This window comes from Erpetoichthys calabaricus, chromosome 4 (assembly GCF_900747795.2).
Source record: "Erpetoichthys calabaricus chromosome 4, fErpCal1.3, whole genome shotgun sequence".
In the NCBI taxonomy this organism is placed as follows: domain Eukaryota; kingdom Metazoa; phylum Chordata; class Cladistia; order Polypteriformes; family Polypteridae; genus Erpetoichthys; species Erpetoichthys calabaricus.
The window spans coordinates 110615961-110640352 of NC_041397.2; the positions used below are offsets into that span (position 1 = coordinate 110615961).

The window sequence follows — 24392 nt, forward strand, 5'->3', positions numbered from 1 at the left end:
CATCACTTTTTCCACATTTTGTTATGTTAAAGCCTTATTCCAAAATGGATTAAATTCATTTTTTTCCTCCGAATTCTACACACAGCACCCCATAATGACAATGTGAAAAAAGCTTACTTGAGGTTTTTGCAAATTTATTAAAAATAAAAAAAGCTGAGAAATCACATGTACATAAGTATTCACAGCCTTTGCTCAATACTTTGTCGATGCACCTTTGGCAGCAATTACAGCCTCAAGTCTTTTTGAATATGATGCCACAAGCTTGGCACACCTATCCTTGGCCAGTTTTGCCCATTCCTCTTTGCAGCACCTCTCAAGCTCCATTAGGTTGGATGGGAAGCGTTGGTGCACAGCCTTTTTAAGATCTCTCCAGAGATGTTCAATCGATTTCAGTCTGGACTCTGGCTGGGCCACTCAGGGACATTCACAGAGTTGTCCTGAAGCCACTCCTTTAATATCTTGGATGTGTGCTTAGGGTCGTTGTCCTGCTGAAAGATGAACCGTCACCCCAGTCTGAGGTCAAGAGCGCTCTGGAGCAGGTTTTCATCCAGGATGTCTCTGTACATTGCTGCAGTCATCTTTCCCTTTATCCTGACTAGTCTCCCAGTACCTGCTGCTGAAAAACATCCCCACAGCATGATGTTGCCACCACCATTCTTCACTGTAGGGATGGTATTGGCCTGGTGATGAGCGGTGCCTGGTTTCCTCCAAACGTAACGCCTGGCATTCGCACCAAAGAGTTAAATCTTTGTCTCATCAGACCAGAGAATTTTCTTTCTCATGGTCTGAGAGTCCTTCAGGTGCCTATTGACAAACTCCAGGCGGGCTGCCATGTGCCTTTTACTAAGGAGTGGCTTCCGTCTGGCCACTCTACTATACAGGCCTGATTGGTGGATTGCTGCAGAGATGGTTGTCCTTCTGGAAGGTTCTCCTGTCTCCACAGAGGACCTGTGGAGCTCTGATAGAGTGACCATTGAGTTCTTGGTCACCTCCCTGACTAAGGCTCTTCTCCCCCGATCGCTCAGTTTAGATGGCCGGCCAGCTCTAGGAAGAGTCCTGCTGGTTTCGAACTTCTTACACTTACGGATGATGGAGGCCACTGTGCTCATTGGGACCTTCAAAGCAACAGAAATTTTTCTCTAACCTTCCCCAGATTTGTGCCTCGAGACAATCCTGTCTCGGAGGTCTACAGACAATTCCTTTGACTTCATGCTTGGTTTGTGCTCTGACATGAACTGTCAACTGTGGGACCTTATATAGACAGGTGTGTGCCTTTCCAAATCATGTCCAATCAACTGAATTTACCACAGGTGGACTCCAATTATGCTGCAGAAACATCTCAAGGATGATCAGGGGAAACAGGATGCACCTGAGCTTAATTTCGAGCTTCATGGCGAAGACTGTGAATACTTATGTACATGTGCTTTCTCAATTTTTTTATTTTTAATAAATTTGCAAAAATCTCAAGTAAACTTTTTTCACGTTGTCATTATGGGGTGTTGTGTGTGGAATTCTGAGGAAAAAAATGAATTTAATCGATTTTGGAATAAGGCTGTAACATAACAAAATGTGGAAAAAGTGATGTGCTGTGAATACTTTCCGGATGCACATAAGTACATTGCTTAGTATATAAGCTAAGCAAATAGGCAAACTGTTCCTCTATATATCCATTTGTTTCCTAATTTCTGACCCACTTAATCCAGTTTAGAATATAAATTAGGGTCATTGGTGGCCAGAGTGTATCCCGACAGCACTGAGCAGAAGGTGCAAAAATTGCTTTTAATCAATAATTCATGTAAAACTGTTTAACCTTTATGGTTTCACTGGCTGACGACTTGTGTCTTTTTTGATCTGTTCTCTCAGGGTCATTGATTGGTCTGATGTCTGATTTTATGGCATTCCAGACAATTATAATTTGGAATGGAATGTGTTATTGTGCATCTTTGAATTGTGGCAGTCAATAAATTTGTATTGCTACTTTTTTCTTTAAGCAACAGGCATCTATTTAAGTGAAAAAAAAATCTCAATTTGAGGTGAGTCAATTTGGGTGGCATCTCCCCTCGATTTCTTGTGTTTTGTATATTGCTACTTCTGCTAACTGACTTGAAAAATACACAAAACTCACTGCCATACTCAGTTTTTTTTTAAGGGCAAGATCTTGGTTAATCAGAATACCTATGTCTGTAAAAAAAAATATTTCACAGTGGGTAGCATTTTGCCTTTAACACCTTAGACTTTTCTGGATGTTTCTGTTTTTTATTTATAGACCAAGGCTGCATGAATCTTCTGCATCATTATTTGTTTCACTCCAGTGTGGTTAGGAAGGTCAGTTGCTAAGGCAACTGTCACTGCATTTATAACTATTTGAATCATTCCGTGTAAGCAAGTGAAAGACAGCACACTGAATTAGACTTTTAAGTAGAACTTGTTATATGATAGGTATGTGGGGAAAACTTAATTTTCCGCTTTGCACATGTACCGATGTAGCTCCTTGGTAATCTTTTCTTTCCTTCATAAGCTAAATATGTTTTTTTATGACTGGTTTTAGTATTCTATGAAGTTTTATCACAGTTATTTAACATTTGATTATTTTGTTTGACATATAGTTTTGAAATATGAATGACTGGATAGTAGCCAGTTAATTTTTATTTTACAGAATACACCATATCTTGGAATTTGTAAGTGTAGTAATGCAAGACAATGCTGAATACAGTATATCATATAGAAATAAACATTGGCATGAATCTGTTGAATGTTCTAAGGAGTAGAATGATAGTAAGAATTGATGTGTATCACAGTTAGTTCTTTATCCATGCAGAAGTTATAAAAGAGTCAATTATATGGTACACATAACAATGGTATAGCTTATCTAAAGAGAGTTAGAAGAAAAGTGTAAGCTTTCAGTAACACCGTCCATATTTTAGTGAAGTCTCACATACCATACATTTATGAATAAGTATTTTTAACTGAGTAGTAATATGTTTGATCAGCTCTTAACATGTAAGGAATAATGCTTAAAAAAATCACCAGGCATTCATTTTAGAAATTATACAATTCTCGGATCAGCCTGAAACCTAGCACCTGAGAGATGAGTGGGTGGTAGTGTTAGTAGTTGGTGTAGTGGGTGGTGTTAATTGAAAGTTGTATACAATTGAAGTTATCGCCTACCCACCCACATAAATTATAACATTCAGATTACTTGCTATGAAAAATACACTGTTAAAATTGGCTTGCAGTATGTTAAATTGTTTTTCTAAAATGAAATACGTAATGGTTTTACTGTACTCCAGCAAACTTTACTGCAGTTTACAGCTTTGATCTTTAAATTTCAGACTGTGAAGACCTGGGCCATATTAGACTGATATAGACAGACAGATAGATAGATGGGACTGACTTACTGAGTTAGTGGGCTTGTTACTTCATTTGTCATCTCTTTTGACAGACCTGGCAAATTATAACCGTTAGAAACTGTCTTTATTATATTTGTTATAGGTTTTCCTTTAAACTATTATTATAAATAAATAATTTGAATTTCTCATTAGCACTTCTTATTTATTTTGTGTTTAAGTCTAGTAATGAGTGAATCCTGCTGAATTTGTTTCACTGCAACTTCGGGGAAAATGCATAAATGTTCCTGACTTTGGAAAACTCACTGAAATTCATTGATAATATTGGGAAAGGAGATATTGAACTAGTTTTGCATGGGTGATAATGGTGCAAAGGTTTTTAAAGTGTTTCTGGGGACTGGGGAAGCATCTGTCAGCTATGATGGACCAATTATTGTGGTCAAAAATATGACCTGAGCTGTGAGGCGTTAGTGCTAACCACTGTGCATCCATGCTTCCATGAAATAAAATTATAATTAGAGTGCACAATACTGCAAGTCCTTCATTTCTCTCTGCATCTCCTGAACTCCTATTACAAGGACTAACTAACACCCACAGAGCCTGTGATGCAAGGGATATACTTGGAGGCAGTCTCTGTCACTACCTGATCTACGCTACATAGCAAGTAGCATAACATGCTTAATCCAACAGTAAAGACAAAATGCACAATTAATCTATGCAGAACAATTACATATTTTCATAATATTTTCATTATGGTCAGCTAATTTACCCTACAAATTAACTCTTTTAGGGCGGATGTCGACTTTTGTCGACAGGAGGGGTTGAGGGCGAATGTTGACAAAAGTCGACATCCAGGGATAGAGGGTGACAATCAGCTGTTAATGGCGACAAAACTCACTGTCAGGTCGCAGGCATTCCCTCTGTGCTTGGAGGAATGCTAGACTCGTTGACTTGGCAACTAATCCTTGCGTGTGCGTGAGTTGCGAAATGTAAACAATGGCAAGATGGCATCGACATGTCACAAGGGAGCGAAGCGAGTGCAGAAAAGAAAACACTCGGCACACAATGTTTTGCGCATTATCGCAGAGTCGGACTCTGATTTTTCAGAATGGGATTTTATTGACAGTGATCAGGAGATCGAACAAGAGACTGAGAAGCCGGCATCAGCTGATCGGACACCAGCCAATGCCGCGCCAGCGGAGCACATTCACGCAGCCGATGCATCTATAGCAAGGTTCGCGTGGAAGGAATACACAGACATTGATCCGTGGGAGCCGAACTGGCTACCGTACTTCACAAGACGGCATGGCTTGCTGTTGGACACGACAGATCACCAGCTGCTGAACTACTTCAGGCTGCTCTCTCCTCATGCTGCTTTTCAGCTACTGTCAGATGAGACAAACAGGTAGGCAGAGAAATTTTTTGAATCGCGGGCATTTTGCATCGCATTCTCGTTTTTCAAAGTGGAAACCCACAACAAAAGACGAGATGAAACGCACTGTGGCATTACAAATAGAGATGGGACAGAACTGGTGATATAACTTCAGGGAGCATTGGTCCAAACGTGCTTTGTCCCCTGGTGGCTTTGGACAGGGTATGCAGCGTGATGATAGGTACATGATGCTGCAAAGTTTTATTCACTTCTGTAATAAACAGAAGCAAATCCCATGGGGTGAGCCAGGCTATAACGCCATGCGTAAAGTTCAGCCCCTGCTTGACATTGTGGAACCAACATAGAAACAATTTTATCAGCCTGACTGTGATTTGTCTGTGCATGAATCTATGATAAAATAAAAGGGACACCTTTTTTCTGCAAATATATGCCAGACAAGCTCACAAAGTATGGCATAAAGGATTTTGTACTGGCAGAAGCAAACACTGGTTTCTGCCTGAAAGTAATTGCATATACAGGAAAGTATTTCTTTCAAAGAGAGAACTGTCCCTTGACAAGTCAGGTTGTGCTGGAGCTGCTTCAGGGCTATGAACATTTGGGTCATGTTGTGTACATTTGGACAATTTTTATACATGCCCGGAATTGCTCATGGAGCTACAGAGCAGAGGAATTGGAGCTTGTGGCACAGTGAGGGTGAACAGGATACACATGGCTTCACAGTTGAAGCCAGACAGGCTGAAGATGAAAAGAGGTGACAATGCGGTTTTCATGCGGGCAGAAAACTTGGTGGCAGTGGCATGGCACGATGGCAAACTGGTGACTTGTCTCTCTACAGTACACACTAACAATATATGTGAGAAAGTGCAGCAACAGACAATTGAAAAGAAGGCACCAAAATAACACATATTGTAAGCAGTGCAATGTGGCAATGACTGAAATTGGCTGCTTTGAGCGAGATCAGACTTTGCAGGACTTTGCTGTGTAAAATGTATGTGATATGTATGTGAAGTCATAGAGTATGCAGGCTCATACAACATGCAAGACAGTATCATTTGTCAAAAGGAAATATTTTTTGTTGATTCCAATTGTTTTGTGTTCTTTTTTTAAAAAAGTTAGTTTTTGGAAAAATATTCAGCCCCGGGAGAAAAGAAATAAAAAAAAAAATTAGCCCTAAAAGAGTTAAAACACTGCAAGATTTTTTTTTTCTGTGCAAGTTTTTGTTTTTAATTAATTTGTTTTTTAAATGCATACAGGTGGCAAATTTAACTGGAGTAGTGATCGGTAGTGATATAAAGCATGCATGTGTACGGCGAAATGATTCACACAAGCAGATTGGGCAGTGCCGTAATGTGCAGTACACTTACAGTATGCATCTGTGAAAGTTCTGCGCATGTGTTTTAAATCAGGCACATATCGCTGATTCTGGCGGTGACACTCCCATCCATCATGGCTGCTACAGCTGTGTGAGGTCACATTGGCCTTGTAAAGAATTATGGGAGCTGGAGAAAAAAAATTCACAGATAAAGGCCATAGACAAACATAGCAAACTTGCTGCAACAAAGTCTTTGGCATATTTCATCAATCAACACTATGTGTATCTACTAATACAGCCAGTCATTTTTTATGTTATATTTATTGGTATTATTTGTACTGTACTAGTTTAGTTGAACAGTGAGTGTTAATGTAGTGTCATTTATGATAAGCATTGGACAAGGAGATTTACCAAAACAAATAAAGAAATTTCTATGCACATTCTGTGATTTAGTGTGTGTGTGTGTGTGTGTATGTGTGTGTATATATATATATATATATATATATATATATATATATATATATATATATATATATATATACATACACACACACTATATATATATATATATATATATATATATATATATATATATATATATATATGGTTGAAATAGTTTACTGTCAAATAAATGCAAAGAGTACACGACGCGTGTTTCGCCCTCATTCTGGGCTCATCAGGTGTACACACTCCACTGCACTCCCTCTCGGGAATCGAACCTCGGACGTCAGAGGCGATGCCCCTAACGTTGCGCCACGGCGTGTGGTTCGTTTATTTGACAGCATGTAGATCGGGATGCCAATTACTCCGATCTACATGCTGTCAAATAAACGAACCACACGCCGTGGCGCAACGTATGGGGCATCGCCTCTGACGTCCGAGGTTCGATTCCCGAGAGGGAGTGCAGTGGAGTGTGTACACCTGATGAGCCCAGAATGAGGGCGAAACACGTGTCGTGTACTCTTTGCATTTATTTGACAGTAAACTATTTCAACCATTCTATGATCTGCTCCTCACAAACTGAGGGCACCGTGGCGGATGTTAGCAGATTGCTGGCCAACCACAAGCGTTACCTGGTAGGTAACCACCCATACAATCAGATTGTGACACAGACTACGAATGCCGTGATATATATATATATATATATATATATATATATATATATATATATATATATATATATATATATATATAATATACACATACTAGGAGGCTTCACTCGCCAACCCCCGTATTTGGTTTTCCGGATACACACTTTTAAGATTTTTTTTTTCTTTGAATTATTGCTATTTCATTAGTTTCACTTTTATTTCAGAACTTTGTTAAAAACAATATTTGGAATCTTTCGAGTCCCAATATGCTGAATCTTTTAAATGAGGTCCGTGAGACATGTGTTTAATGACTTTGTACCATAATTCAGGATAGGTTTCTCTGTTTGGAATTTAAACACAGACAAAACGATGTACATTATCAGCAGTTAATAATTGTTTTTTGCAAAGTAACCAATAAATGCATGTGAGGTAAACCACGTTTTTGAAATACTCTGACTTAAACTTCAAAGCCTTACAATATTTACATTCTTTTGACATATATCAAAGCTTTGTCTTGCTTTTTTTTCAATGACACCTGGTCCGTGGTGATTATTTTCCCTTTTTTCGAGTAATAATTTCCGTTTGTTTGCGCTACTGCGATCTTTACTTTCTTTTTTTGATACTTTCTAATTTTCCTGCTTTGATATTCTTTAACTTTCTCTGCATTTGTATCGCGCTGTTTTTTGAGCCTTTCGAATTCCACTGCTTTCATAATCTCTAACCTGCTCTGCATGTGTATAGTGCCAACGTTTTTGAATGTCTTTATGTCTTTGTCTTTTACTCTTTGTCTTTTAATTCTGAGCCCGATTGGATGTGCTTTTTTTCTGTTCCACTTGTTCCGGGCTGATTATTACTTTACTTATTTTCTGAATTTGCACCTAGATTATTCTTTTTTTTTGCATTTCTTTACTTTCCAATGCTTTTGAGTCTCTTTTCGCTGCGCTGCTCTTTCTTCTTCGCTTAGTCGTCGACGTTTTATCTATAATGTATTGTCCTTATACACTTTATATATTCTGAGAGCCCTGGATCTGTGTGTGCTCAAATCCTTTACACGACTGAGTGTTTTGCTGCCCGTGGTCTTATTTGATATTGGTTGTAAGTAGGACGTGTCTTGCAAGAATCTCATGTTTTATGTCCCCGCGAGACGGTCCTGAGTCAATCTCTTGGCACAAAATGTCATGTTTAAGGTCCCAAGAGACGCTCCATGGCCAATTTCTTTCATCTTGCGGGTCTTTTAAGTGAAGATCACGTCTCGTCTCCCTAGTCTTTCTCTCCCAGGATTTTTTTAATATATATATATATATATATATATATATATATAGTAAGTATTTTCCCTTTAATGCCATGTTCTTTCACATGTGTATCTCCATTGCTATGTTTGTTTTTCTAATTTGACCATTTTTATTTTTAGATTGCAAATAGAAGAGTCCTCAAAACCTGTACGCCTGTCACAACAGCTGGATAAAGTTGTAACAACTAACTACAAACCAGTTGCAAATCATGCACACAATGTAAGAAAAAAAGAGTTTTTATTCACTTTGATTTGGAGATTGGAGACTACAATGTGGTGGCAGGGGAAAGTGTAGTTAAGCAGCATAGGATGGTGGTCTGTAGGATGTTGGAGATCAAGAAGAGGAAGAGAGTGAGGGCAGAGCCAAGAATCAGATGATGGAAGTTGAAAAGGGAAGACTGCAAGGTTGATTTTAGGGAGGAGGTGAGACAGGCACTGGGTGGCAGTGAAGAGTTACCAGACAGCTGGGAAACTACAGCAGATGTAGTAAGGGTGACAGCAAGAAGGGTGCTTGGCGTGACACCTAGAAAGAGGAAGGAGGAAAAGGAAACCTGGTGGTGGAATGAGGACATACAGGAGAGTATTCTGTACAGAGGAAGAGGATGGCAAAGAAGAAGTGGGATAGTCAGAGAGATGCAGAAAGTAGACAAGAGTACAAGGAGATAAGGCGCAAGGTGAAGAGAGAGGTGGTGAAGGCTAAAGAAAAGGCGTATGAGTTGTATAAGGGGTTGGACACTAAAGAGGGAGAAAAGGACCTGTACAGATTGGCTAGACAGAGGGACCGAGCTGGTAAAGATGTGCAGCAGGTTAGGGTGATAAAGGATAAAGATGGAAACGTGCTGACAAGCGAGGAGAGTGTGTTGAGCAGATGGAAAGAGTACTTTGAGAGGCTGATGAATGAAGAGAACGAGAGAGAGAAGAGGTTGGTTGATGTGGAGATAGTGAATCCGGAAGTGCAACGGATTAGCAAGGAGGAAGTAAGGACAGCTATGAAGAGGATGAAAAATGGAAAAGCCATTGGTCCAGATGACATACCCATGGAAGCATGGAGGTGTTTAGGAGAGATGGCAGTGGAGTTTTTAACCAGATTGTTTAATGGAATCTTGGAAAGTGAGAAGATGCCTGAGGAGTGGAGAAGAAGTGTACTGGTGCCGATATTTAAGAATAAGGGCGATGTGTAGGACTGCAGTATCTACAGGGAAATAAAATTCATGAGCCACAGCATGAAGTTATGGGAAAGAGTAGTGGAAGCTAGGTTAAGAAGTGAGGTGATGATTAGTGAGCAGCAGTATGGTTTCATGCCAAGAAAGATGCAATGTTTGCTCTGGGGATGTTGATGGAGAAGTTTAGAGAAGGCCAGAAGGAGTTGCATTGCGTCTTTGTGGACCTGGAGAAAGCATATGACAAGGTGCCTCTAGAGGACCTGTGGTATTGTATGAGGAAATTGGGAGTGGCAGAGAAGTATGTAAGAGGTGTACAGGATATGTACGAGGGAAGTGTGACAGTGGTGAGGTCTGCGGTAGGAGTGACGGATACATTCAAGTTGGAGGTGGGATTACATCAGGGATCGGCTCTGAGCCATTTCTTATTTGCAATGGCGATGGACAGGTTGACAGACGAGATTAGACAGGAGTCCCCGTGGACTATGATGTTTGCTGATGACATTGTGATCTGTAGCGACAGTAGGGAGCAGGTTCAGGAGACCCTGGAGAGGTGGAGATATGCTCTAGAGAGGAGAGGAATGAAGGTCAGTAGGAACAAGATAATACATGTGTGTAAATGAGAGGGAGGTCAGTGGAATGGTGAGGATGCAGGGAGCAGAGCTGGCAAAGGTGGATGAGTTTAAATACTTGGGATCAACAGTACAGAGTAATGGGGATTGTCGAAGAGAGGTGAAAAAGGGAGTGCAGGTTGGGTGGAATGGGTGGAGAAGAGTGTCAGGAGTAATTTGTGACAGACTGGTATCAGCAAGAGTGAAAGGGAAGGTCTTCAGGACAGTAGTGAGACCAGGTATATTATATGGGTTGGAGACCGTGGCACTGACCAGAAAGCAGGAGACAGAGCTGGAGGTAACAGAGTTAAAGATGCTAAGCTTTGCACTGGGTGTGACGAGGATGGATAGGATTAGAAACAAGTACATTAGAGGGTCAGCTCAAGTTGGACGGTTGGGAGACAAAGTCAGAGAAGCGAGATTGCGTTGGTTTGGACATGTGCAGAGGAGAAATGCTGGGTATATTGGGAGAAGGATGCTAAGGATAGAGCTGCCAGGGAAGAGGAAAAGAGGAAGGCCTAAGCGAAGGTTTATGGATGTGGTGAGAGAGGACATGCAGGTGATGGGTGTAACAAAACAAGATGCAGAGGACAGAAAGATATGGAAGAAGATGATCCGCTGTGGCAACCCCTAACGGGAGCAGACGAAAGAAGATGATGATTTTGGAATGGCAAATATTGTAGAATTTTAATTCACCAAAGACGAGAATGAATGTCTTGGCCAAGACTTAATGATTGTTACATCATGCTTTGACTGTGATTATCCACAGTACTGGCAAACACTCATTGTTTTCTGCAGCAGTCATTATTTACAGCTAATAAGGCAATATCCATAACTACAGCAAATACTTGTTTTGTTTGTTCAAGGATTCTTTAGTATAGTACTTGCAACCTGATCATGAATGAACCTTGTAAACAATCTGCTTTACTGTGAAAGGCCTGAAGCAACACCATGCTGCATTGCTGTAATTGAAAAACATGCTTCCTAATTAAAGAGACAGACTGATAGAAACAAGTGACTTACATGTCCAAACAGAGGAGTCAACAAGGCATCTTCTAATGGTGTCAGTGATGTGCCCTTTAACAGAGATGAAAGAAGAATAGATTTTAGTTGTGTTCAAGACCCCCATGTTACTTTAGTTCAGGCTGGTGTTGCTGCTGCAAAATAACCAGTAGACTGATGGGCCATGTGATCTTTCTACAGTCAAGTTTTTCTTTCAAAACCCCAAAGTGCAAAAATGATGGGATGTACAATACTTCACAAATACTGAGTGGTCTCTTTGAAAGCTTAAAATTGAATATTGGAATGAATTTATGATTCAAGTCATTTTGGGATAACAAATTTACATTATGCAGACCTATGAAAAGAAAAGCAACCGTTGAATTAAAGATCACTAGATTCAAAACCCACCCATTCCTCATTTCACACTCTCTCAAGACAGAATTCAGTTTTATAGTACTGATGCTTCAGGCATTCTTCTTTACAGGATTTTATTTAGTGCAATATTTTTGACAGGTGGAATATGAAAAAAAGAAGAAGGAGGATGGCAAGCGTGCTCGTGCTGATAAGCAACAGGTGCTAGAAATGCTGTTCTCTGCCTTTGAGAAGCACCAGTATTACAACATTAAGGACTTAGTGGATATCACAAAACAACCTGTGGTAAGTGTTCAATCTTGCATATTATTTCAGATGGGCTTGGCAACGACTAAGAGGTTGGTTTGGTGTTATTTTAGGGTTCATTCATCATAGCTAAGATCATAGTTAAAAGATAAGAAGTCCATCACTTGTATACATTATGCTGAAAGTGCTTTAATTTATTTTTGGTGCATGTATGCATTATTACTATGACAACTGATACTGTATCACTAAGTAATAAATAATAAAATATTTATTATTTTCTTTTTCAGAAAAAAATATTCTTTAAAAAATGTCTGTGGAATATTATAGAATAATATGGGGGCAACTGCCACCTTGTGGTATAAGAAAAAGGCACAATTTATTTTCATTTGCTTGTATTTGAAATGGAGAACTATTATACATCTGTTAAACCGTAGATGTCTGCCTTAGATATCGTTTCAGAAATAGTACCTTGTCATGCTGATAACAGTAAATTCACGAGAGAAAGATGATAGCCCTTTTTTAAAATTCAGAAGTAATGCATTGATGGGTAAATCTACTTAGTTTACAGGAAATGGAAAAGCATGTATTCTGCTTCTCTGTTTCTACTTATAATTGATTTTTGCAATGTAAGAAGCATTGTTCATAAGCACTACATAGCAAAGCCATCAAAACTGGACAAAGATGGTAAAATGTCAGTGATAGAATTCTTTTATAATTACTAATGTTAGTCTGTTAACTTTCTTATGCCAGCAAACTAACAGTTAAAGGTAACCTGTTTTTTTCCACTCCATTTCATTTGGATCTAATATCTATACTGTGTTTCATTCATGGAAAAGCATTTATAAAATTCAGAAAAGGGTTATTATGTTTAGAAGAAATACTACAATGGCAGTTCTGTCGTGATTCTGCCATTGTTTAAGTTCAACGGAAGAGAATTTATCCTTTAACAGTAAAGCTGTGTATTAGATACGTATCACAATTCATGGGTTACGATTCAGTATATTTCGATACTGTAAGCAAGGTGATATATTACAATTTTTTAAATCTAAATTTAGGAAAACCGTCATAGTATAAAGAACACACCACCATATGCATAAAGCCTGAGTAAAAAAATGTTTACATTTTTCTGCAATCAGAACAGGGGGATCTGCAACTGCAATTATCATAGTCCCTGTAACATGAAACATCATAGCACTACTTCTTGTGAAATCTGAACAAAGGAATGAACATGTGCTGTCTTCTTCTTTTCCACGTTGTTCCCATTAGAGATCACATTAGCGGATCACATGTTTTCATATGTTCCTGTTCTCTGCATCTTTCTCTGTCAAACTCACCACCTGCATATCCTTTCTCACCACATCCATAAACCTACTTTTAGGCCTTCATCTTTTCCTCTTGCCTGGCAGCTCCATCCTTAATATCCTTCTCCCAATATACCTAGCATCTCTCCTCTGTACATGTGCAAACCAATGCAATCTTGCCTCTCTGGCTTTGTCTCCAAACCATTCAACCTGAGCTGACCCTCTAATGTACTTGTTTCTAATCCTGTCCATCCTCATCACACCCAGTGCAAATCTTAGCATCTTTATCTCTGCCACCTCCAGCCATGTCTCCTGACTTTTTGTCAGTGTCACCGTCTCCAACCTATATAACATAGCTGGTCTCACTACCATCATGTACACCTTCCTTTTCATTCTTACCGGTACCTATCTATCACAAATCACTCTTGACACTCTTCTCCATATACTCCACACTGCCTACACTGTCGTCTTCACCTCTCTTCCTCACTCCAGGTTACTCTGTACTGTTAATCCCCAGTATTTAAACTCATCCACCTTCATGGAATCTACTCCCTGCATCATCATCATTCCTCTGACTTCACTCTCATTTACACATATGTATTCTGTCTTGGTTCTACTGACCTTCATTCCTGTCTTCTCTACAGCATATCTCCACCTCTCCAGGGTATCCTCAAGCTGCTTCCTACTCTTGTTACAGATCACAATGTCATCTGGAAACATCATAGTTCATGGGAACTCCTGTCTAATCTCCCCTGAGAAAGCCGATCCTTGATGTAATCCCACCTCCACCTTAAATGCATCCGTCACTCCTACCACAGATGTCACCACGTCACGTTTTGCTTGTATATATCCTATACCACTCTGACATCTCTGCCACTCCAGATTTCCTCATAATAATACCACAACTCCTTTCTAGGCACTCTGTCATATACTTTCTTTAGGTCCACAAAGACACAGTGTAACTCCTTTTTGGCCTTCTCTATACTTCTCCATCAACACCCTCAGAGCAAACATTGCATCTGTACTGCTCTTTCCTAGCATGAGACCATACCGCTGCATCACCTCCCTTCTTAACCTAGCTTCCACTACTCTTTCCCTACACTTTGCATTCAACAAAATGGTTAGAAATTCTACTGCCATCTACCCTAAACACCCCTGTGCTTCCACAGGTACTGTATGTCATCTGGACCAACAACCTTCCCATTCTTCATCCTCTTCTTAGCTGTCCTTACTTCCTCCTTGCTAATCCATTGCACCTCCTGATTGACTATCTAAGAATCATGCACCCTTCTCTCTCTCTCTCTTTCTTTTCATTTGTCAATCTCTCAAAGTACTCTTTCCATCTGCTCAACACACTCTCCTCGCTTGCGACTACATTTCCATTGTTATCCTTTATCACCATAATCTGCTGCTCATCTTTCCCAGCTTGGTGTTTCTGTCCAGCCAATCGGTACACGTCTTTTTCTCCCTCCTTAGTGTCCAAGCTCTCATACAACTCATTGTACACCTTATCTTTATCATTCGCCACCTCTCTCTTTGTCTTATACCTTATCTTCTTGTACTCTGGTCTACTTTCTGCATCTCTGACTATCCCACTTCTTAGCCAACCTCTTCCACAGTATACTCTCCTGTACTTCCCCATTCCACCACCTGGTTTCTTTGTCCTCCCTTCCTCTATCCAGAAGTCAGAACCCGGCACCAATCTAGCTGTCTCCCTTACCACTTCTGCTGTAGTGGCCCAGCTATCTGGTAACTCTTCACTGTCACATAATGCCTGTCTTATCTCCTCCCTGAAGTCCACCTTACAGTCTTCCTTTTTCAGCTTCCACCATTTGATCAGTGGCTCTGCCTTCACTCTCCTCCTGTTCTTGATCTCCACCATCATCCTACAGACACCATCCTATTCTGCCTAACTACACTTTCCCCTGCCACCCATGTTTGCAGTCTCCAGTTTCCTTCAGACTAACCCTCCTGCATAGGATATAATCCACCTGTGTGCATTTCCCACCACTCTTGGATGTCACCCTGTTGTCCTCCCTCTTATTAAGGTACGTAGTCACCACAGCCATGTCCATCCTTTTTGCAAAATCCACTATCAGGTGACCTTCATTCCTCTCCTTGATACCATCCCTACTTATCACCTTCTCATCCCCTCTGTTTCCTTCACCAACATGTCCATTGAAATCTGCTCCAATTATCACTCTCTTGCCCTTGGGTACACTCTCTACCACTTCATGCAACTCACTCCAGAAATCTCTTTCTCATCCATCACACATGCAACTTGCAGGGCAAATGCATTAATAACATTCATCATCACACCTTCAATTTCCAACTTCAACACTCTATCCAAAATTTTTGAAATACTATTCTTTCAGTATAACCCCTACCCCATTTCTCCTTCCATCCACACCATAGTAGAACAATTTGAACCCACTTCTAATACACATCTGCCTATATCAGTTGTGACCACAAGGGGATTCCATAGAGCCCCAAACCACAGTCACAGAAATACAACACATGTTAATAGAATAAAATAAAAAGATATTTATTCACTCCAAAGCACCTTTCAGAAATCAGCTAAAATACACAGTAATTTTACAAATCTTTCTCCTTTCTCCTCCAGCTGAGTGTTCCCACAGCCTCACAACTCTGACTTATTGATGTGAGGCAGCGGGCGCCCTTTGAAGCCGGGCCCGGGAATGCTTCCGGTGCAATGCCGTGTCTCCCTGGAAGCATTTCTGGGCTGTAATGAAAGTAGGGAGATCCTCCCCTGACAGCACCCTCTGTTGACACCCAGGGACTTCAACGCACAAGCACCCCTGCAGGTCTCCCAGCTGGGCTGCCACACAAGCTTGCCACTTACCCATATGGGGTATGGAACTGCTCCTAAGTTCCGGCTTCTGCTTTTCCATCCATTATTTTATATCGGCTGGGCACAAATTATCTTTTCGTTTAGCCAGCCAGTCCAGCCATCGTTCCTCCTGGGTCTCCTCTCTGGGTAATAAAACATGCTCCTCCCCAGCCAGGATGCCAGTTCTTATCCTACACAATGAAAACTAAAAGTGCTTGCAGGATTCCTAAAGAAAATAATAAACATATGTAAACAAAATATAATATACACACTAGGGGGCGTCGCTCGCCAAGTAATCTAAAAGTATTTGCATTGCTACTAGCCATGTAGTTCGAATATGCCAATTTCTTTTGTTTAATTTGTGAATGGGTCAGCCATGCTAAAGCTCATTAGTCTCATGAGTCTCATTACATTAAAAAGAACTGGTTGCCCTATTAGCATTTGGTTCCATGGCAGAAAAATGTGGCATATAGACCATTTGTCAACCTAATAAAGATATTTTTGTCTCCTCTTCACATAAAACCTGCACTGATAAAACTAATGTGACAGAATTGAACAGGGAAGGTGAAAATTTTTGATGCTTGAGACAGATGTTTCCACAAATAGGCCTAACTGACAGCCAAGATTAAGGAAGACATTTTTGTTGGGCCACAAATTAAACACATTATCAATGACAAGCACTTCTGCTAGTAGGGCCAGAGGTAACTGAATGAAGGACATTCAGGAATGTTATTGAGAGTTTTCTTAGCAACTACAAAGCACCAAACTCTGCCTAGCTGGTTGACAACATGCTTCAAGCATAAAAAAACCATAAAGTGCAACATGTCACCAAAGATTAATTTTCTTCATACATACTTGGACTTCTTCCCTGATAAACTTGGTGCAGTCAGTGACGAACATGGTGAAAAGTTTTACAAGAACATTACATCAAAGGAAAAGTGGTATCAAGACGAGCTATCCATCAGTGCTGGCTGACTATTGTTGGGCACTAAAATGAGAAGCATCAGGTGCTGAGTGCAAATTAAAAGTGACAGCAAAACATATTAGTTCATTTGAACTAATTCAGATTGTCGGCATCATTTAGCAATTAAACATGCTAAATTCAATAAAAGTTAATTTCATGTTTCTTCAAATTCCTGCATGATACAGTCAATCTGGAATTAAACTTGCATTGAACTTGAAGTTGTTAATCATAATAATCAAAAATTTTCAAGGAGCAAAACTTTTGAAAAAAATTGTTTGTTCAGTGTTATTGTAAATATTGTTGACCAGACATGTTTTCATATAAACTGCATACGCATATTTCTATTAATTTGTTATCTCATGAGGCTGTACTCCTTAACTTATTTTTTATGAGTACCTTAATCAGTAGAAAAGCTACCAAACCTAGGTGATGTTCAGTTTAATCATTTATACAAAGAGGTAATTTACTGATTAATGCCCTTCCTTCAAAGATGCAGAAATAAAAGTATACTGCAAATTTACTGGTTTACTGTTTTTATAAGTAAAGTGCAGCTCAGCTACTTGACATTCAAAGTTATGCATTGCAGTCACAGAGGGTTTAATATGTTGTTATTTTATTTCTAGATCTATCTGAAAGAGATTTTACGGGAAATAGGAATCTACAATGTCAAAGGCACGCATAAGAACACATGGGAGCTTAAGCCGGAATACAGGCATTATCAGGGTGAAGAGAAGAGTGATTAGGTGGAGTGAATGAATCCTGGTTTAGGAGGACACCAATAACTACATAATATAACACTCTTAAAGTTTGTAACATATTTCTTTTAGAATATATAGAAAAAACAGCATTGTCATCTCCTTTTATATTTTTTTGTTAATTTGTTTGCAAGGTAGTAATGTTTACATTGCCTTTTTATGAAATGCAGCAGTCTGTAAATGTAAATAACCTTCGAAGAACAAGAAATTTTATTTTAGAGAATCTGTTCTTGAAGTAATAAACATACAAACGAGAAAGACGCTGGTGAAATGTCTGTTTTTAGCTTTGTTAAATATTTTGAATGCTGTTTGTTATAAACACAAAAGCCAGACCTGTCAAAGAGTTTGGTTTTCTGCAATTGTTTCAGATCATTTGACACTTGCATATCATTTTAAAATTTTTGTTCATTTGCTTGCCCTTTCTAGTGTTGACTCATGCCCTATGCCTAGTGTTGCTGTGGCAGACTCTTTCTCCAGCAACTTTAAACTACATTAACTCAGTTGAACAATGGATGGAAGAATTGATATACATTTGCTGGGTTTTTGTATTTGATGTGAAATGTGAGACTCAGAAGAATCATTTGAGTTTGATAAAATGAGCACATGGTTTATTTAGTACACAGGGATTGGCTTATTACACCACACTGGTCAACTATATCAAAGTCTAACTGTTGGTCAAGTAGAGTTTTTTCTTTTTATATTTAGACATATGGAACATAAACTTACTTCTGGGTCTTGAACTATTATATCTTTATATAAATTAAATATTTGTGTTAACAATGTGAAAAGGACTATATAATCCCAATATCAGGTTGAAAATGAGAATGAAGTCAAGTATTAATTAAAACATTGACTAACACCAAAAATTAGGGAAATATTTGTGTTAACAATGTGAAAAGGACTATCCATCCATTTTCCAACCCGCTGAATCCGAACACAGGGTCACGGGAGTCTGCTGGAGCCAATCCCAGCCAACACAGGGCACAAGGCAGGAACCAATCCTGGGCAGGGTGCCAACCCACCGCAGGACACACACAAACACACCAAGCACACACTAGGGCCAAGGACTATATAATCCCAATATAAGGTTGAAAATGAGAATGAAGTCATGTATTAAATAAAACATTGACTAACACCAAAAATTAGGGAATAATTTTTGAGTGAAGATGCTTTATACACTGGAGTGGTCAACTGTTATGTCTCACTTATAATCATGAATTGCTGTCATCTGAGTGGGATTATCAGATATAGTCCATCCAATTCTATGTGTACCAAAACATACTATATAAATAAGAAATCGTTACCTACTATTGCAAATCCTAACTTTTTCACATCAACAACAGTTCTTGACAGGCATGCCACCTAAACCCTGGATACTTATTGTATCTGACACTGCAGTGCAGTGAGTCTGTTAATGTATTTGTATAATTAGAAAAATTCTGAAATAATCACCATCCTTGACAGTGTAATGTGTTATTCCATTAGTATGGCAATAATATGATACTTTAGCAGATAGCAAAAACTTGACAATCACATCATCATATTTTTGTTATTGCAGTTTGTTTCAGAATGTATTAGCAATTCATACCAGTACGTCTCATCTTATAACCTTGTGCTTTCAGTTTATATTTGTTTCCTTATTCTGTCATTATTAATTTCTTCCCTATTTTCGAAATCTCATGTATTCTTTCATTATCTTTGGTACTTGTGTTTAGCTACTGTCACAGAAGAGGGCAGTTATTTAATTCAGCCTTGAGGGATAACGGAGTTTCTAGCATTCATTTAAGTACAATTTCTAATTAGAGGTAAGTTACTACTGTTTCTTTAATTAAATAAATTGCTTCAGCTCTCAGTGAATAGACTATTCTATTCTCTGAAGTGCTATAGGAGCTGTGGCATGTCATTAGAATCACTATTTTAGTGAGAGGATAATTACATTTTCCCTGTACCCCCTTTCAATCAGTGAATTCTGAATTAACCTGTATTATAACAGTTCACAGTTGTGTTATTGATGTTTTGGTGCAGTCTTTCACTATCCTATGAGGATTCATCAGATTATTTTTTTTTCTTAAAATTCTTCAAATTAGTTGTTTCAGGATTGCTTGTTGTATAGTGTAATAAAAAAGCACACACAAGTATAAAGGTTTGGGGTTTTTAGGCCCCATATACTGTAAAGCAAATGAAAAAACGTCAGTGTTTTCTTCCCAGTACAACAGACACTAAAATTAAAGCAAGTCAGACAATTTATAACGGGGAACAGGAAGTGATGAAATGATGATGGGGAAAGTTGTGATGGATAATGGGAGAGTGATGTTATCATTGGGGGACCGGAGGTTAGAAAGCTCAGCAATGCAAAAAGACCTGGACGTCCACAGAAGACAACAGTGGTGGTGAAGCTGAACAGCTGTGGTGAAGAGAAACCCCTTCACAACAGCCAACCAAGTGAACAACACTCTCCAGGGGGTAGGCGTATCGATATCCAAGTCTACCATAAAGAGAAGACTGCATGAAAGTAAATACAGAGGGTGCACTGCAAGATGCAAGCCACTCTTAAGTCTCAAGAATAGAAAGGCTAGACTGGGCTTTGCTAAAGAACATCTAAAAAAGCCAGCACAGGGTGATGTAAATTTCCATTATTTGTTTGGTGATTTTTCTGTGTTTTTAATGGCCTTTTCAAGCATTCTTTGGCCGTTTTGCAGGTGTCTTTCCAAGCATTTTCCAGTGTTTCTCAATCAAATTTCAAGCATTTTCAAAGAAGCATTTTGCAGAGAAAATATGATTCTTGTCATTTCATTTTACCATTCTGTGTGTTGTGAAGTGATTGTTGTGTCTCCAGAATGTCTTCTATGACTTTAATGCTTTTAATTGTAGTGTCTGGAGCACAGAGGCCGAATTCACCCTGTTCTATATCAAAGGGATTCTAGAGGACAATTCTGTACTCTTTAGAAAGAACTCGGACCTCTCCCTCAAAAGTTGTCACTAGAAGCATGATGACACCAGCATAATTTTCTATGAACTAGAATGAGCTGTTGACTTCATGTAAAAATGCTTATTTTAAAAAACAAAAAAAAAAGAACACTTTATCTACATTACCATTGTGACAAGCGTTTCTCTGAAAACTCCAGGCCGTCCTCAGAATGTTACATTAAAATGCTAGATAACGTTTTGCGGCCCCAACTGAAAGAAATGGATTTGGTGGATGAGTGGTTCCAAGAGGATGGAGCAACAGCTCACACAGCGCGGAGATCCATGTAAGTTTTGTGGAAGATGTTTCCAGGGAAGCTGATCTCCCTGTGCGACGATGTCAGGTGGCCTTTACTTTTACCTGATCTTGCTCTGTGCGATTTCTTCTTGTGAGGCTATCTCAAGTCGAAGGTATACACGCACTGACCTCAAATCCTTGAAGCCCTCATGGACGCTATTCTCCTTGAAATGACCGAACGAGTCATGCGATTAAGAAATCGTATCGAAGAGTTTATCACTAATGATGGCCACCACCTTCAAGACATCATTTTTAAAACACAGTGAAAAAAATCTATTTTGTATACTCTTTCTTGTGTCATAATGAAATTTATTTTATCTTGTCACGTTTTTGTAGAATAAATGTTTGAAATGTGGTGGTACTTTTTGGCTCACCCTGTACAAAGATATGTATGTTAGGTGGGGATGGCTTCAACTTATATATTTAAATAATAAAAATCATCTTTATATAATATATGCATTTTTGTTTGCCTTACATAATCTAAATTTTCAGGAAGATGTAACTTTTGATTTATTCAGTTGTGGCCTGTGAAAAGTATTGGCAAATAAACTTGTGTTTAACTCATTCATTGGGCAGTGTCGATTCATGTTGCTTAAGTTATTTCAGAAAAAGAAGACAGAATTTCAAGGTTGTTATATATTCACAATATTATCAAATCAGACTTGTGTTGATCTAATTCAAAGGGCAATGTTGATTCTTGTTTCTTAATTTATTTCAGGTAAATAAGATTGCAGTTTGAGGTAAGGTGGTTATACTCGCTTATAATGGTGGGAATGTTTTGTAGGTTGATTAATACACGCAAGTTAAGAATTTCATTGTACTCTGTACACATGACAGTAATCACAATATAAACCTATAAACTAACTGAGTATGAGTGTGTGTGGTTAAGCATATGGTAGTATCCTGTAGTAAACTAGTTCACTGTCTGTGATCTGTTCTTGCCTTGTACCTGAAAACACCAAGAAAGACAAAGGGCCGATTCTGAATTAGACTGAGCAAGTTTAGAACATGGATGGCTGAATACAACTGAGTAAAAAAATTAAGCTGTAAACATTTGAGGTAATCAGAGCAGGGATACAGGTCTATAAACGAAACACTCCTCCGTATGTAAGGCAGACACCGTAATGTGCCTGTACTACAGTAGGTGACCATCCAGAGACACATGGTGATTTAAGCAAAAGATAAAGATGAAACATTTTTGTAATTTTCATTTATCTAGTGACCAAATATCTCTAACAAACTAACCCCAGAAGGGTTGAGTAATTGTTATATTTGCCATAATATTTATATTTACATATTTTATGCAAAAAAATATTGTTGCAGTTGCATAAAAAATAGCTGATTTTTATATCTCTTCATTTAGAATAGCATATCATGCCAGTATTCTTGAACTGATTTGGCTTAGTGAGAACCTAAGTTTCTGTTCACTTTGTTATATGCACTACATTAGCCTAGAGCAATCATTCACCAGGTATACTTCTTCCATTGAATGCATCCTCTAACCAGAAGTGAAAAAGCTCTACTTAAAATGGAATCTGATTAAGGTGAAACTGGATAGAAGGAAAACTGCTGAAGTGATTCTGCTGAAGGTTATTTAATACATAAAAGCAAGAAACATCTACTGTAGCTTTGCTGTTAAGCCAACGCATTTCAGAGCTCTCATCAGTGTATTTAGTGTATTTTAGCATGCATACTGTACTATTCATTCATTTTCATGGTTCCGACAATGGTACTAAAAAACATGAGGCAGACACCACTAGATTTACATGTCTGTCTGTTTGTGTGTGTGTGTGTGCGCGCGTGCGTGCGTGTGTGCAATTCAGGGGGATCGAATGATAGGGACTTTCAGTACTGTATGCCTGACTCACTGACATGAGCTAATCATGGACATTAGCTCTGCTGTTTTTTTTTTTGTTTGTTTTTTTTTTACATATGGTGGTGTCAGAGTTCCCTCCCAAAATATATCAGAATACAAAACTCATTGTACTGTACATTTACATTTACATTTACAACATTTAGCAGACGCTCTTATCCAGAGCGACTTACAACAGTGCTTAGTAGTCTACGACTGTTCTTCAATCTTTTTAGGCTAGGATTAAATCTACTGTCATTAAACAAGTTACCGCTGACCAAGTTGTACACAAAACCATGCTAGAAGAAAAGAGTAAGTTTAGTACAAAATTTTTTTTTTTTTTTTTTTTTTAAAGAGAAAGGGTAGAAAAAAGTATGGGGACTTTAGTCCCCCAAGTGCTGTTTAAAGAAGTGTGTCTTCAGATGACGTTTGAAGACAGTGAGGGTCTCCGCTGTTCGTACAGCAAGAGGAAGTTCGTTCCACCACTGAGGAGCCAACACTGCAAAGAGTCTTGATGCATGTCGTCCTCTTCTTTTAAGTAAGGGTGGTTCGAGACGAGCAGTGCTTGATGTTCTGAGAGAGCGAGAAGTGACACGCTGCTTAACCAGTGCTGATATGTAAGGTGGTGCAGTTCCAGTTTTGGCCTTAAAGGCAAGTGTTAGGGTTTTGAACCTGATGCGGGCAGCCACAGGGAGCCAGTGCAGGTTCCGCATACATTGTCAAGTATAGCATATGGAAGTCTGCAACTCAGATTAATTCTTCTCCTTCAACAATAAACAAAAAGTTATGTTTGAAGTGATATAAAGAATATAAATACTGTGTTATTCAAACTTTAGAAAAATCTTACCTAATCTGGTGAATCACAGTTCTTACTGATTTACACAGATAGGATGAAATTCCCCCTACCCCCAGGTGTCCATGATAGTCGCATTATAATGGTGTGGCCTGTGTTTTTGTGAGAAACATTGGGTCACCTGATGTGAATACTACAGCTTCTGAATCACACAAGATATCTGAACACTGCAATTCACCAAGTGCTTCCCTTCACAGCGGCAGTGTGGGCTTTCTTCAGATGGGTGCAACGTGCCACAGGAGGATGAAAGTCCTGGAATGGCTACAGGAATGTTACAATGATTTGAGCTTAAGACAGTGCCCTACTTAGTCAACACAATGCCTATGTGATGCAAGTAAAAAATCTGTTCTGTGTAGACATTCCCCATCAGCCAGCTACCCACAGCTGTGAGACTTTTGGGTGTCAATGTAGGCCATCAGTCATTTGCTATATCTTAATACAACTGTTATGAAGAATACAGGCTATTATGAAGGTAAATGGAGGCACAGCTCTGTATTAGGTGGCTCTCCAAGAAAGGTGTTATGCTAGTTCTTGTGTAAATCCTGAATTTTTCACTTCAGTATAATATTTAGAGCAACTTTTAATTGTATCTTATAGTATTTTTGGGCTGGTTAAACTATCAGGAAAAATATGAGATGTGTTAGGTTCCATTTTAATTCCAAAAAAACATGTCATTTACTACTGTCTGCTGAGGTAAGTGAAGTGATCTTTCTATTCCTACTGACACTT

At 38.9% G+C, this 24392-nt stretch overlaps 2 protein-coding genes across 2 annotated transcripts in view; one reads left to right on the forward strand and one right to left on the reverse strand.

Moving 5' to 3' along the window:
* Window positions 1–18111, forward strand: part of gtf2f2a (general transcription factor IIF, polypeptide 2a) — a 170248-nt gene extending 152137 nt beyond the window's left edge. Inside the window, exons 6-8 of the mRNA XM_051926920.1 lie at window positions 8555–8654; window positions 11721–11864; window positions 17565–18111. Of these exons, the coding sequence (XP_051782880.1) occupies window positions 8555–8654; window positions 11721–11864; window positions 17565–17684 (364 nt within the window). The 3' untranslated portion in view covers window positions 17685–18111. The remainder of the gene's footprint in view (window positions 1–8554; window positions 8655–11720; window positions 11865–17564) is intronic.
* tpt1 (tumor protein, translationally-controlled 1) overlaps window positions 1–24392 on the reverse strand; it is a 1004241-nt gene that overhangs the window by 958530 nt on the left and 21319 nt on the right. The gene's annotated exons all lie outside the window — the stretch shown is intronic.